Source organism: Diospyros lotus, chromosome 14 (genome assembly GCF_014633365.1).
Source record: "Diospyros lotus cultivar Yz01 chromosome 14, ASM1463336v1, whole genome shotgun sequence".
NCBI classification, from domain to species: domain Eukaryota; kingdom Viridiplantae; phylum Streptophyta; class Magnoliopsida; order Ericales; family Ebenaceae; genus Diospyros; species Diospyros lotus.
Genome location: NC_068351.1, coordinates 20,050,234 through 20,064,755, shown reverse-complemented (window position 1 = coordinate 20,064,755; position 14,522 = coordinate 20,050,234). Strand labels below are relative to the sequence as shown.

Here is a 14,522-nt window from a genome sequence, read left to right as displayed (position 1 = left end):
CTGCCTAGGGTTCCATGTCGGGCTGAGCTTGGGAAGTTACACTAGGACTAGTGTTTGTTCATGTATATGCATCATTCATTCACATATCATGTTTTTAAAACCTCACTAGAAGATCCATCTTCTAATTAGGTTATGCCCCTGGAATATTCAAACATTCCAGTTAGGACTTGTAGATATGGCAGGGAGATGATTAAGACATAACGGCACGTGATGACGTGACTGATGAGTTTGGTGAGTTATCCCGATATTTGTTTTCTCAAGAGGATTCAAGATATATTACTATATTGATGTTCATGTATAATTGTCATGGTTTAATGTATTTTCGAAGTATCATTAGATTGTATTATTTAAGGTACTTAGTTGTTATCTCTTGATGATGAGTCTCCATGTAATTAAGTATTTGAAGATGTAATGGTATGGATTCTTATTTTATGATTAAAGTGGATTTTGATTATGTACCATATTAGGTTTCAATTTTAGCTTCCGCATTTATGATGATTTCCTATCTTAGCTTATTGATTATTACTTTAGTATGCTGAGAAGGTAGATCGGGATTGTCGGGAAATGATTTATATTGAAAATATATATATATATTCTCGAAATTTCTAAGATAATTAATGCTCGAAAAAGTGGGGCTTTAGAACTGGAGGGATGGACGTAGCGGTGGCAGAAAACTGGATGTTTTCCATAGAAAAACACCTTCACTCTATGGGTTGAACGGATGCCCAAAAGGTGCAGTTGGGCACATTCCTCCTTATGGATGATGCAGAGAAATGGTGGTGTAATACCCTAAGTCACATTAAATAAATTAAATTAATTTAGTCTATATGATATTAAGTTTATGTAATTGATTTGGTTTAAATTAATTATGGCTTAAGTATGTATGTGAGATATAAATAAATGTATAAATATGTAAATAAAAATAGTAAGATTAATGTGACTAAATTTAAGATTAAAAGAAATCATTTTATGTAAATGTAAGTATATATGTAAATATGTATATCGTGTATATATATATGTAAAAAAAAAAAATCAAGAAAAATATGGAAAATCCGGAAGTTGCAGGCAGCGCGCATGGCCGCCTGCAACCGGGAATTAATAAGGCTAGGGGGGGTTTTTAATGGCGATTGATCGGTGGTATGGCCTTCCCGGCCACGTGGGCTTCGATTTGACATGAGCGGCGTGTTTTTTCGGCTATAAATAGCCCAGTTCGCACAAGCCAACCCATCCGAAAATTGCAAAGCTTAGATCGGTCGATTGGGAGAGGGTTTGAGAGATTTGAGAGTAGGGTTCTGATCTTCAAGTCGTGGGCTTCGTTTTTGGAGAGTTTGGAGGCCAACGAAGCAGCGAAGAGGGAGATCTGAGCGTCGCCGGAAAATCGCGACTTCGCCGGAGCCGAGAGTTTAAGCCTTAAATCGAGGTATTTCAAGTTATTTTTCTCCAATTTTGATGTTGTATTTGGGTTCTGGAGGTCGAAAATAGGGGGGGGAGAGCTTCGTATTGAAGCTCAGAAGCTCGGAGGGGCCGCCGGAGAAGACGACCCAGCACGGGCACGTGGCTGCACGCGTCCGCGAGTAGGAAGATGGCGTGTGCAGCCCACGCGCTCATCAGAAAAATAGAAAAAAAAAGAAAAGAAAAGAAAAAAATGAAAGAAATAAAGAAAAATAGAAATAGAAGAAAGAAAATGTTTTAAAAAGTTTTATTAAATCAGAAATTTTATGTATGCCTTATTTTGTGAAAAATATTTCTAGAAATGCTAAATTTATTAATTATTAAATGGAATTTTCTATTATGGAAATAGAGAAAAATAAGATTTTTAATTCCAAAAATTCCAAGAAAATTTTAGGATATTATAAGTATTATGTAAGAAATATTAGTGAAGAGAAAGTTAATAAATTGAAAGATTAGGTAATTATTATGTAATAATTACATATTTAGCTATTATGAAATAAGGGAAAATAGGAATGAAAGTTAGAAAATTACAAGAAAAATTCCAGAATACTAAGAATATTATTTAAGGAATATTGGTAAAAAGAAAGTAAATTTTTATGAAGCCTAGATAATTATTATGTAATTTTGGAAGAAATAAAGCTTAGGAATAAAAGAAAAAGGAAGAAATTATGAAAAATTAGCAATTGGTATTCTAAAAATAAATCTATGTTGTAGGGGTCCTCGTGAGTAAGGAAATTAAGGGATAGTCGCTTGGCACGTAGATCGAGACAAATTAGCTGTAAGTATGCTGCTTGAATTTAATATAGTTATAAATGTAAATGCTTTTATCATATTGGCATGCTATGATATGAACCTATCATGTAGACTGCATCAATGGCATGACTATGAAATGCATACATGCACAATGATACTGTTGATCACACGCATATGAGGCCGTAGGGAGTACGAACTGACACCGCTGGCCTATCAAGGGTGCACCCATACACCCCGGCTTTGAAGAGAAGGCCGCTAAAATGATAGGCAGCATGAGGGGTGTAGTTGACACCTACGATGAAAGACATTGCATACACTCATAGTATTGCATTTGGCATTCTTACTTAGATGATTCATCATCTAACATGGGTTCGCCCCTAGAACATTCAACGTTCCAGCCGGGACTTGCAGAGATGATTCAGAGAGTGGTGATGTGTAGTGACACGAGACATCAAGATGCGAGTAAATGTATCATGTTATAATATGATTAGTTTAAGATTTATGTATATTGTTCCATCATCAAACGCTTTATGTATTAGCTTGTATTAAATGCCATGTACGATTATTAAATTATGCATGAGCAGGTTCGATTCAGCTTCCGCTTTACATTTATTTCTAGTCTAGATATCTCATCTGGCACTAGATACGGTCTTAGGGAATTTTAAAATAATGTTCAAAAAAATTTTTTTTAACCAAATTCCTAAGGCATAACACGCCCTGAAGAAGTGGGCTGTTACAGTTGGTATCAGAGCCCAAACAGAATACCTAGGAAGGGAAAACTTGGATTAAGCCTAGCAGGACAAGAGTACCAATACGAGAACGACTAGGGGTACTAACGAAAGTTGTGGTGACAGGATGGATGGAAATTTTTCAGAGCAAATCTTAGTCGACCATTGGGCACACCGTTTGGAACATCGAGTTCCGCTACCCAACGAGGGGATCATGGAGTACCTCATCCAAATAGAAGAAATTATCGACGATGTGCCCCTGAGCTACCAACTTTGGCCTGAACTCGCTCAGTTTCAGATAAATATGATGGTCGGTGTATTGGAAGATGAGCTGCAGGAATTTGTAGATTGGGTCCGGCATCAAGGCGAACAGTTCCCCGAATTTCGCCTCTACTGCGCGCGTGTCCGCGAGCTACTCATAGAAATGTACAAGCCAGTACCAGTGGAGGAGCATGATGAAGACATGGAGGAACCGCTAGAGGAAGAAGAAGAAGGTATGGAAAACCCAATTGAGCCAGAGGAAGCAGAAGAGATGGCAGATCCACTAGAAGCAGAAGAAGAAGAAGAAGACGATATACCCATATTCTGGGCTGAGGATGACCTTCTTGAATTCGAGGACACCGACTCTGAAGACGAGGAAGAGACAGAAGTGATGATGAACGACCCCGAGGCACCCCCATATGAATCTGATGATGAAAAGAACATTTGGGTCTGGAGGTCATCAAGACCAAAATAGACCCATCTCAGAAACCCCCTAACTATTTACACACAGTGTTGTCTGTAATCTATGGGACTATGTAGCATGTACATATAACATTTTGCAGCTGAATGTATAATATCAATAGAGGTAATCGGATGGCAAGATCATGTTTTCTAATCCAGAATGCTACTTTTCTTTTAGATGGTGAACACTCAAAGACGATTAGCAGTTGGGCCTAGGACGTCCAACCCACAAGTTGGCAACACCAAAGGAAACACAAGTGGACACCCAGAAGGCGACTCTAGCCAAGAAATCGGGAGTAGTAGATTGGATCAGATGGAGCGAATTTTGGGAGGTGTGGTGGGTCTCATACACGAGACTCACTCCAGGGATGGCCACGTGGCCAACATGCTTGACTTGTACCGACGGCAGAACCCTCCCGTCTTTCAGGGGAAAATTGGTGCTGACCCCAGTGAAGGGGAATTTTGGATCGAGCAGACGGAGAAGTTGCTGGATCACCTTCACTGCAGGGAAGAAGAGAAAGTTAATTGTGCCACCTTTATGTTGCAAGGAGAGGCAGACAGATGGTGGAGATGAGTCAAGAGAACAATGACCCCTCGAGCCAGGGCACCTTACGTCACTTGGGAAAGATTCAAGGAACTCTTCAACGAGAAGTACTTCCCTCTGAATTTAAGAATGTAGAAAGAAAGAGAGTTCATGGAGCTGAGACAAACCAGAGACATGTCTATCGCCCAGTACGAGGACGCTTTCAGTCGATTGATTCAATACATGCCTATTTACGAAGGAGACGAAAGGATCAAGGCTCAGAAGTTTTTGGGAGGACTAAGTCTGAAGCTTCAGAGGGCGTTAAGTAGTGCAAGTACCCAGACCTATGCAGAAGCGGTACTGCAAGCCTATAGCACCGAGGCTAACCTGAGCCGGATTGACGCCATCCAAGGAGAAATTCAGCAGGGGAGCAGTCATAGAGCCGGCAAGAAACTGGAGCCCCAGAAGCCGAAATTCAAGCTTGGTACCCCATGCGTAAAATGCCAGAAGCAGCACCCTGGAAGGCCGTGCTGGCTCGGGACAAAGGGGTGTTATAATTGTGGAGAAATAGGGCATCTCAACCAGAACTACCCAAAGAAAGGAATTACATGTTTCAACTGCCAGCAGACGGGCCATTTCGTAAAGGACTGTCCCAAGCTGCGACTGATAAGTCAACCCCAAGGGACGTTCGGGAATGCCAGAGCACATCAAGGAAGAGTGTTTCATCTAACACGACAGGATGCGACAGAGGATCCAACAGTAATTGAAGGTACTATGTTTCTATCTGGTATCCCCATGCATGCATTAATAGATTCAGGTGCAAGTCACTCATTCATTTCGCATGCATTTGCTAAAATAGTAGGGGACAAACCAAAAAATTTGAATTGTCGAATGATTGTCGCAACCCCAATGGGGAAGTCTCTAGAAACTTCATCAGGGTACAAAGATAGAAAGATTCAAATAGGAGAAGTTGAGTTCCCAGTGGATCTAATTCTTCTAGAATTTTAAAATTTTGATGTGATTCTAGGAATGGACTTCCTAACTAAGTACAACGCCATATTGGACTATAAAGCTAAGACAGTCTACCTCAAGAGCGGCGACTTGAACGTCAAGTTTCGAGGGCAAAGGAGGGTAAGTGAACAGAAGTGGATCTCGGCTCTGAAGGCTGAAAGACTGTTACGTCAAGGGGCACAGGGATACTTGGCTTATGTTCAAGATAAAAGCAAGGAGCCCTTAAAGATCGAAGAAGTACGACTCGTTAGAGAATTCGGGGATGTTTTTCCTGAAGAATTGCCTGAACTACCACCCCAACGAGAGATCGAGTTCTCGATAGAGATCGTACCAGGAGCAGGCCCGGTTTTGATACCCCCGTATAAAATGGCTCCTGCAGAATTGAGAGAATTAAAAACCCAACTTCAAGAATTGCTAGACAAGGGATTTATCAGACCAAGTATGTTGCCATGGGGAGCACCAGTACTTTTTGTCAAGAAAAAAGACGGCAGTCTGAGAATGTGTATCGATTATCGACAGCTCAACAAGATAACGATCAAGAATAAGTACCCACTCCCCAGAATCGAGGAGTTGTTTGATCAATTGCAAGGGGCCAAGGTCTTCTCGAATCTTGACCTAAGATCAGGATATTATCAATTAAGGATCAAGGCCGAAGACGTGCCTAAGACAACGTTTCGTTCTCGATATGGGCACTATGAATTTTTGGTGATGCCGTTCGGACTAACCAACGCCCCAGCAGCTTTTATGGACACCATGAATCGAATCTTCAGGCCGTTTTTGGACAAATTCGTGATCGTGTTTATAGATGACATACTGATATATTCGCCCTCGGAAGAAGAGCACGAATCACATTTAAGGATAATATTGCAAACATTGCGAGAACATAAGTTGTATGCCAAGTTCTCAAAATGTGAATTTTGGTTATACCAGGTGTCATTTTTAGGACATGTTATATCGGCCGAAGGGATATCAGTTGACCCAGTCAAGATAGCAGCTGTGACAAATTGGAAGCAACCCCAGTCAGTTACTGAGGTTAAGAGTTTCTTAGGACTGGCAGGATACTATAGAAAGTTTGTGGAAGGGTTTTCAAACATTGCGACACCCCTTACCAAGTTAACTCAAAAGGGGGTAAAGTTCGACTGGAACAAACGGTGCGAAGAAAGTTTTCAGAAACTTAAGGCTAAGCTGACAACCGCTCCAGTCCTGGCTATGCCAAACGAATCAGGAGGTTTTATGGTCTACACTGACGCCTCGAGGAATGGGTTAGGATGTGTGCTGATGCAGCACGGGAGAGTCATTGCTTATGGATCTCGACAGCTAAAGAACCATGAAAGAAACTACCCGACCCATGATTTGGAATTGGCTGCAGTGGTATTTGCTCTAAAGATTTGGAGACATTATTTGTAATGTGAGAAGTTTAAAATTTTTACTGATCATAAGAGCCTACAGTACGTCTTCTCACAAAAAGAATTAAACATGAGGCAACGGAGATGGATGGAGCTGTTAAAAGATTACGATTGTACTATTTAATACCATCCCGGTAAAGCTAATGTTGTGGCAGATGCCCTAAGCAGAAAAGAAACTGCTTGTGTGGCAGAAATGATGGTGGCAGAATGGAAGCTAGTGGAAGCATTTAGCCTGATGACAGTAGAAGTAGTTTCCCGAGGAAACTCGGCCTACGTAGCTAGTCTTACAGTACAGCCAGAGTTAATGGATCAAATACGACAAGCCTACCCCGAAGACTCCCGAATAAAAATGTGGGTTGACGAGTATGGGCAAGCAAAGAAACCAGAATTTGAGGTAAGAGAAAACATCCTTCGGTTTCAAGGAAGAATGTATGTGCCTCGTGTGAGGGAATTGCGACAAACAATTTTGGGAGAAGCCCATCAATCCAGATACTCAATCCACCCCGGAGCCACCAAGATATACCAAGACTTGAAGACTGTGGATTGGTGGCCAGGAATGAAGAAGAGCGTGGCAAGGTACGTTAGTCAATGTGACACCTACCAGAGAATTAAGATTGAGCACCAAAAGCTTGGTGGGAGCTTGCAACCATTGGAAGTTCCAGGGTGGAAATGGGAGCACATCACGATGGATTTCGTGACTGGACTGCCAAGGAGTCCTAAGAGAAACGATGCTATTTGGGTGATAGTCGACAGACTATCTAAGTCAGCTCATTTCTTAGCCATAAGGGTAAGTCAACCAATCAGCAAATTAGCTCAACAGTATGTGAATGAGATTGTCAGATTACACGGAGTGCCAATAAGCATTGTATCAGATCGTGACCCAAGATTCACTTCTAGGTTTTGGGGAAGTCTATAAGAGAGTTTGGGTACTCAGATTAGGCTAAGTACAGCCTATCATTCCCAGACAGATGGTCAATCAGAAAGGACCATTCAAACCCTAGAAGATATGCTGCGAGCTTGCGCGATTGATTTTCCAAGTAGCTAGGAAGAGCATTTACCATTAGTAGAATTCGCTTACAATAACAGCTACCACAACAGCATTGGAATGGCTCCCTATGAAGCCTTGTATGGCCGAAAATGTAGATCTCCGATATGCTGGACTGAAATAGGTGAACGACAAATCTTGGGACCCGAGATAGTTCAGAAAATGACAGAAAAGATAAAAATCATTGAAGAAAGAATTAAGGAAGCTTAGAGTCGCCAGAAGTCGTACGCAGATACAAGAAGAAGGAAATTAGAGTTTCAAGTAGGCGACAAAGTATACCTGAAGATATCTCCACTAAGGATGGTGACTAGAAGCAACAAGAAAAAAGGCAAGTTAAACCCTCGATATATAGGGCCATACGATATAGTGGAAAGAATTGGACCAGTTGCTTATCGACTCGCTCTACCCTTAGCTCTATCAAACATCCATGACGTGTTTCACGTATCGCAACTGCGAAAGCATGAGCCAGATTCTTCCCAGATAATGCCAGCTGAAGCTATCGAGATTCAAGAAAATCTCTTGTATGTAGAAAAACTGGTCAGTATTTTGGATCGCAGGGATCAAGTCCTAAGGAACAAATCAATTCCCCTGGTACAAGTTTTGTGGAGAAACCCTGTAAGCGAAGAAATAACTTGGGAACGAGAAGAAGATATGAAACTCAACTATCCATACCTGTTTGAAGACCGTATAGTTAGAATGAGTGAGGAATGATCAAATTTCGAGGATGAAATTTTTGTAAGGAGGAGAGAATGTAATACCCTAAGTCACATTAAATAAATTAAATTAATTTAGTCTATATGATATTAAGTTTATGTAATTGATTTGGTTTAAATTAATTATGGCTTAAGTATGTATGTGAGATATAAATAAATGTATAAGTATGTAAATAAAAATAGTAAGATTAATGTGACTAAATTTAAGATTAAAAGAAATCATTTTATGTAAATGTAAGTATATATGTAAATATGTATATCGTGTATATATATATGTAAAAAAAAAAATCAAGAAAAATCCAAAAAATTCGGAAGTTGCAGGCAGCGCGCATGGCCGCCTGCAACTGGGAATTAATAAGGCCATGGGGGATTTTTAATGGCGATTGATCGGTGGTATGGCCTTCCCGGCCACGTGGGCTTTGATTTGACATGAGCGGCGTGCTTTTTCGGCTATAAATAGCCCAGTTCGCACAAGCCAACCCATCCAAAAATTGCAAAGCTTAGATCGGTCGATTGGGAGAGGGTTTGAGAGATTTGAGAGTAGGGTTCTGATCTTCAAGTCGTGGGCTTCGTTTTTGGAGAGTTTGGAGGCCAACGAAGCAGCGAAGAGGGAGATCCGAGCGTCGCCGAAAAATCGCGACTTCGCCGGAGCCGAGAGTTCAAGCCTTAAATCGAGGTATTTCGAGTTATTTTTCTCCAATTTTGATGCTGTATTTGGGTTCTGGAGGTCGAAAATAGGGGGGGGGGGGGGGAGAGCTTCGTATTGAAGCTCAGAAGCTCGGAGGGGCCGCTGGAGAAGACGACCCAGCACGGGCGCGTGGCTGCACGCGCCCGCGAGTAGGAAGATGGCGCGTGCAGCCCACGCGCCCATCAGAAAAATAAAAAATAAAAAGAAAAGAAAAGAAAAGAAAAGAAAATGAAAGAAATAAAGAAAAATAGAAATAGAAGAAAGAAAATGTTGTAAAAAGTTTTATTAAATCAGAAATTTTATGTATGCCTTATTTTGTGAAAAATATTTCTAGAAATGCTAAATTTATTAATTATTAAATAGAATTTTCTATTATGGAAATAGAGAAAAATAAGATTTTTAATTCCAAAAATTCCAAGAAAATTTCAGGATATTAGAAGTATTATGTAAGAAATATTAGTGAAGAGAAAGTTAATAAATTGAAAGATTAGGTAATTATTATGTAATAATTACATATTTAGCTATTATGAAATAAGGGAAATAGGAATGAAAGTTAGAAAATTACAAGAAAAATTCCAGAATACTAAGAATATTATTTAAGGAATATTGGTAAAAAGAAAGTAAATTTTTATGAAGCCTAGATAATTATTATGTAATTTTGGAAGAAATAAAGCTTAGGAATAAAAGAAAAAGGAAGAAATTATGAAAAATTAGCAATTGGTATTCTAAAAATAAATCTATGTTGTAGGGGTCCTCGTGAGCAAGGAAATTAAGGGATAGCCGCTTGGCACGTAGATCGAGACAAATTAGGTGTAAGTATGCTGCTTGAATTTAATACAGTTATAAATGTAAATGCTTTTATTATATTGGCATGCTATGATATGAAACTATCATGTAGACTGCATCAATGGCATGACTATGAAATGCATACATGCACAATGATACTGTTGATCACACGCATATGAGGCCGTAGGGAGTACGAACTGACACCGCTGGCCTATCAAGGGTGCACCCATACACCCCGGCTTCGAAGAGAAGGCCGCTAAAATGATAGGCAGCATGAGGGGTGTAGTTGACACCTACGATGAAAGACATTGCATACACTCATAGCATTGCATTTGGCATTCTTACTTAGATGATTCATCATCTAACATGGGTTCGCCCCTGGAACATTCAACGTTCCAGCCAGGACTTGCAGAGATGATTCAGAGAGTGGTGATGTGTAGTGACACGAGACATCAAGATGCGAGTAAATGTACCATGTTATAATATGATTAGTTTAAGATTTATGTATATTGTTCCATCATCAAACGCTTTATGTATTAACTTGTATTAAATGCCATGTACGATTATTAAATTATGCATGAGCAGGTTCGATTCAGCTTCCGCTTTACATTTATTTCTAGTCTAGATATCTCATCTGGCACTAGATACGGTCTTAGGGAATTTTAAAATAATGTTCAAAAGAAAAATTTTTAACCAAATTCCTAAGGCATAACACGCCCTAAAGAAGTGGGCTGTTACAGGTGGGAGATAGTCCGACAGAGGTTTAAGCCTAGGGACCCTACTTGGGCAGAATTTCAGAATGCATTCAGTGAATTTTATTGTCCAACATGGTATAAAGAGAAAAAAATGTATGAATTTATAGAGTTGGTGCAAAGCAGCAAGACAGTGGCTCAGTATGAAGATGAGTTTACAGCCTTAGCCAAGTATGCCCTTGATTTGATTTCTATAGAGGAGAAGAAGGCTTCTAAGTTTCAACGAGGGTTGCGCCCTAAGATTCAACATGCATATGGTGGTGTGAGAGTCATAGATTACCCCACAGTGGTGTAGAGGGCTTATGCCATTGAGCGTGATCATGGGGAGTGGAGAGCAGCCCAAGCCTTGTTCAGAGGATCCAAAACTTCCCAGGGATCTACTAGTGGAAAGAAGATGAGAAGGGAAGCTGGTTCTAGCAGTGAGACTATGAGACTTCCATCCTGTACTCGTTGTGGGAAGAAGCACAGGGGGGCTTGTCTCTTTGCATAGTTGGTTTGTTATTTATGTGGCCAAGTAGGGCATGTATGCAGGGATTATCCACGTAGTTTGGAGGTGTCATCTACCCCCGAGGTGACTTGTTATAGGTGGGAGCAGTAGAGGCACATGGAGAATACTTGTTCTAAAGTAATGCCAGGCTGAGGCCATAAATCAAGACGGCTAAGGTAGAGGGGTAGTCATAGGCCAACAACCTCTAGAGCTTGAGGAGCAAGCCCATGAGGATCTTCACCGGCTACTTAGCGTTCCGTTGCTATGGAGACTCCTCAAGTGTAGGGTCGAGTGTTTGCTCTTATAGCAGCCGAGGCGGAGAAGGGGGCCAGTACTATCCAAGGTATTCTTTCGTTGTATAACCATGATGTGCACACTCTTTTTGACACAAGGTCCTCACTTTCATTCATTGCATTACACGCTGCGAGTCATATACCTCACCTACGGATTGTATTGCCTTTCCATTTGATTGTATCCACCCTGAGAGGTAATCAATTATGGGGTAGAGAGGTACTTTTTGACTATGAAATTGAAGTCCACAATAGGAAACTACTTGGAGAGTTAGTGATTTTTGATCTTAGAGACTTTGACCTTATACTGGGGATGGATTGGTTGTTAAGTCATTACGCTAAGGTTGACTGTCATCAAAAGATCATATATTTCAAGACTCCTCTACAGCCTGCCCTCGTGTATAGAGGTGTACAGCCCATGTTCGTGACCCCCGTGATTTCAGTGATGAAGGTTGAGAAGTTGATGCGTCAGGGTTGTGAAGCTTATTTGGCATTTGTGACGACCGAATGCGGGAGCAGTACACCACTGACAGAGGTACTAGTGGTATGTGATTTTCTTGATGTATTCCCTAGCGAGCTTCTAGGTTTACCACCTCGCAAAGAGGTAGAGTTTTCGATGGAATTGATGCCAAGTACCCAGCCTATTTCCAAGACTCCGTATTAGATGGTGCCTAATAAACTGAAAGAATTGAAGGTCCAATTGCAGGAATTAATGGAGAAGGTATTTATTGACCCTAGTACTTCACCATGGGGTGCCTCAGTCTTATTTGTGAGGAAGAAAGATGGATCTTTGAGACTGTGTATAGATTATCGCCAGTTGAATCAGGTAAGAATGAAAAATAAATATCCTCTCCCTGGAGTTGATGATTTGCTTGACCAATTGCATGGAGCGATAGTTTTCTCCAAGATTGATTTGAGATCGGGGTATCATCAGGTGAGAGTCAGGGATGAAGATATTCAGAAGACAGCATTCCGGACTCACTATGGTCATTACGTGTTTGTTGTGATTCCATTCAGTCTGATGAATGGCCCTGTAGTGTTTATGGACTTGATGAATCGGGTATTTCAGGAGTACCAAGATTGGTTTGTGATTGTTTTTATAGATGATATTCAGGTGTATTCTCCCAGTCCTGAGGATCATGTTGTACATCTATCTTTGGTGCTGCAAAAGCTCAGAGAGGAGCAGTTGTTTGCAAAGTTTAGTAAATGTGAATTCTGGCTTCATCAGATAGGGTTCCTGGGTCATATTATTTCAGGTGAGGGCATAGCGATGGATCTTACGAAGATTAGAGCTATGGTGGATTGGCCAAGGACTACAACGGTGATTGAAATTCGGAGCTTCTTGGGACTAGACGGCTATTATAGGAGATTCATCGAGGGCTTTGCTAAATTGTCTTCTCCTATGATGAAATTGACTTGTAAAGATGTTCGATTTAATTGGACAGATGATTGTGAAACTGCATTTCAAGAGATAAAAATGAAGCTAACTACCACTCCAATGTTGGCTATTCCTAGAAATGGGGAGAAGTTTATTATCTTCAGTAATGGTACACGGGCCTAGGGTGTGTATTGATGTAAGAAGGCCGTGTGATTGCTTATGCCTCTAGACAACTGAAGAAACATGAGGTAAATTATCCCACTCATGATTTAGAACTAGCAGCCATGGTTTTTGCTTTAAAAATATGGAGACATTATTTATATGGAGAAAAGATAGAAATATATACAGATCATAAAAGTCTCAAGTACCTATTTTCCCAAAAAGAATTAAATATGAGATAGTGTCGATGGATTGAGTTCTTTAAGGATTTTGATTGTGAGATCTTATTTCATCCCAGGAAGGTGAATGTGGTGGCAGATGCTTTGAGCTAAAGATGAGCTTCTTAGCCATGATGATGATACAGGAGTGGCAGTTGTTGGAATAACTGGATGACCTGACCATTGCAACCGATGAAGAGACCCCGGGGTTGTATTGTGCTTATTTGGGAATACAGTCAGATCTGGTAGAGTGGATACGAGCCCAACAACCCTATGATGAAGAGTTAGGCAAAGTGTTGGAATGGATAGAAGACTAGGTTTTCGTGGGGTACAACCAGCGAGGAGATGGATTATTATTGTTCCAAGGTCGTGCCTGTATGCCAGATGATTGAGAGATGAAGCAGGAGATTCTATCTGAGGTGCACAATACACTATTCATCCAGGCATGAGGAAGATGTATTAGAACTTACGACGATTATTTTGGTGGCCTGGCATGAAGAGGGATGTAGCAAAGTTTGTTTCTAGATGCTTAGTTTGTCAGCAAGTAAAGGCAGAACACCAGCGACCCGTGGGATTGATTCAGATCTTACCCATTCCTGTATGGAAGTGGGATGATATTTCTATGGATTTCATTACAGGGTTGCCGAGGACTTCAAGGGGGCATGATACTATCTAGGTGATTATAGACAGACTCACTAAGTCTGCCAATTTTCTACCCATCAAGAAGACGTTTCCTTTGAACCGTTTAGCCTAGCTTTATATTGGGAAGATTGTTAGGTTACATGGAGTGCCTTCTAGTATAGTGTCTGACCGTGACTCCAAGTTTACTTATCACTTTTGGGATGCTTTACAAGTGGCTTTGGGGACTAGACTGAAATTTAGTACAAGGTTCCATACTCAGACAGACGACCAGACGAAGTGCACTATCTAGACTATGGAGGATATGCTGAGGGCGTGTGTGCTTGACTTTCATGGTAACTGGGATGACCACTTGCCATTGATTGAGTTTGTGTATAACAATAGTCATCATTCCAGTATCGATATGGCACCTTATGAAGCACTCTATGGGCAACCCTATTAATCACCGCTATGTTGGGAAGAAATAGGAGATAAGATTATGCTTGGACCAGAAATAGTAAAGAAAACGACCGAGAAGATCCAGACTATCAGGGCCAGGATGAAAGCAGCTCAGGATAAACAGAAAAGTTTTGCAAATCGTCGGAGGCAAGCTTTAGAATTTTCTGTTGGGGATCATGTATTCTTAATGGTCATGCTAGTACGAGGAATCCAAAGGTTCGGGGTTTGAGGAAAGCTTAGTCCACGTTATGTTGGTCCATTCGAGATTTTGGAGCATGTTGGAACCTCAACATATCTGCTAGCTTTGCCTCCCCAGTTAGCCAGCGTGCATAA

The 14,522-nt window shown here is 40.8% G+C and overlaps 1 protein-coding gene across 1 annotated transcript; it reads left to right on the top strand.

Annotated features, from left to right (window-relative positions):
* Positions 1-4,350: 4,350 nt before the first annotated feature.
* LOC127790930 (uncharacterized) lies at positions 4,351-5,187 on the top strand. The gene has a single exon (XM_052320665.1). The coding sequence runs from the start codon at positions 4,351-4,353 to the stop codon at positions 5,185-5,187; it is 837 nt and encodes a 278-aa protein (XP_052176625.1).
* Positions 5,188-14,522: the final 9,335 nt, after the last annotated feature.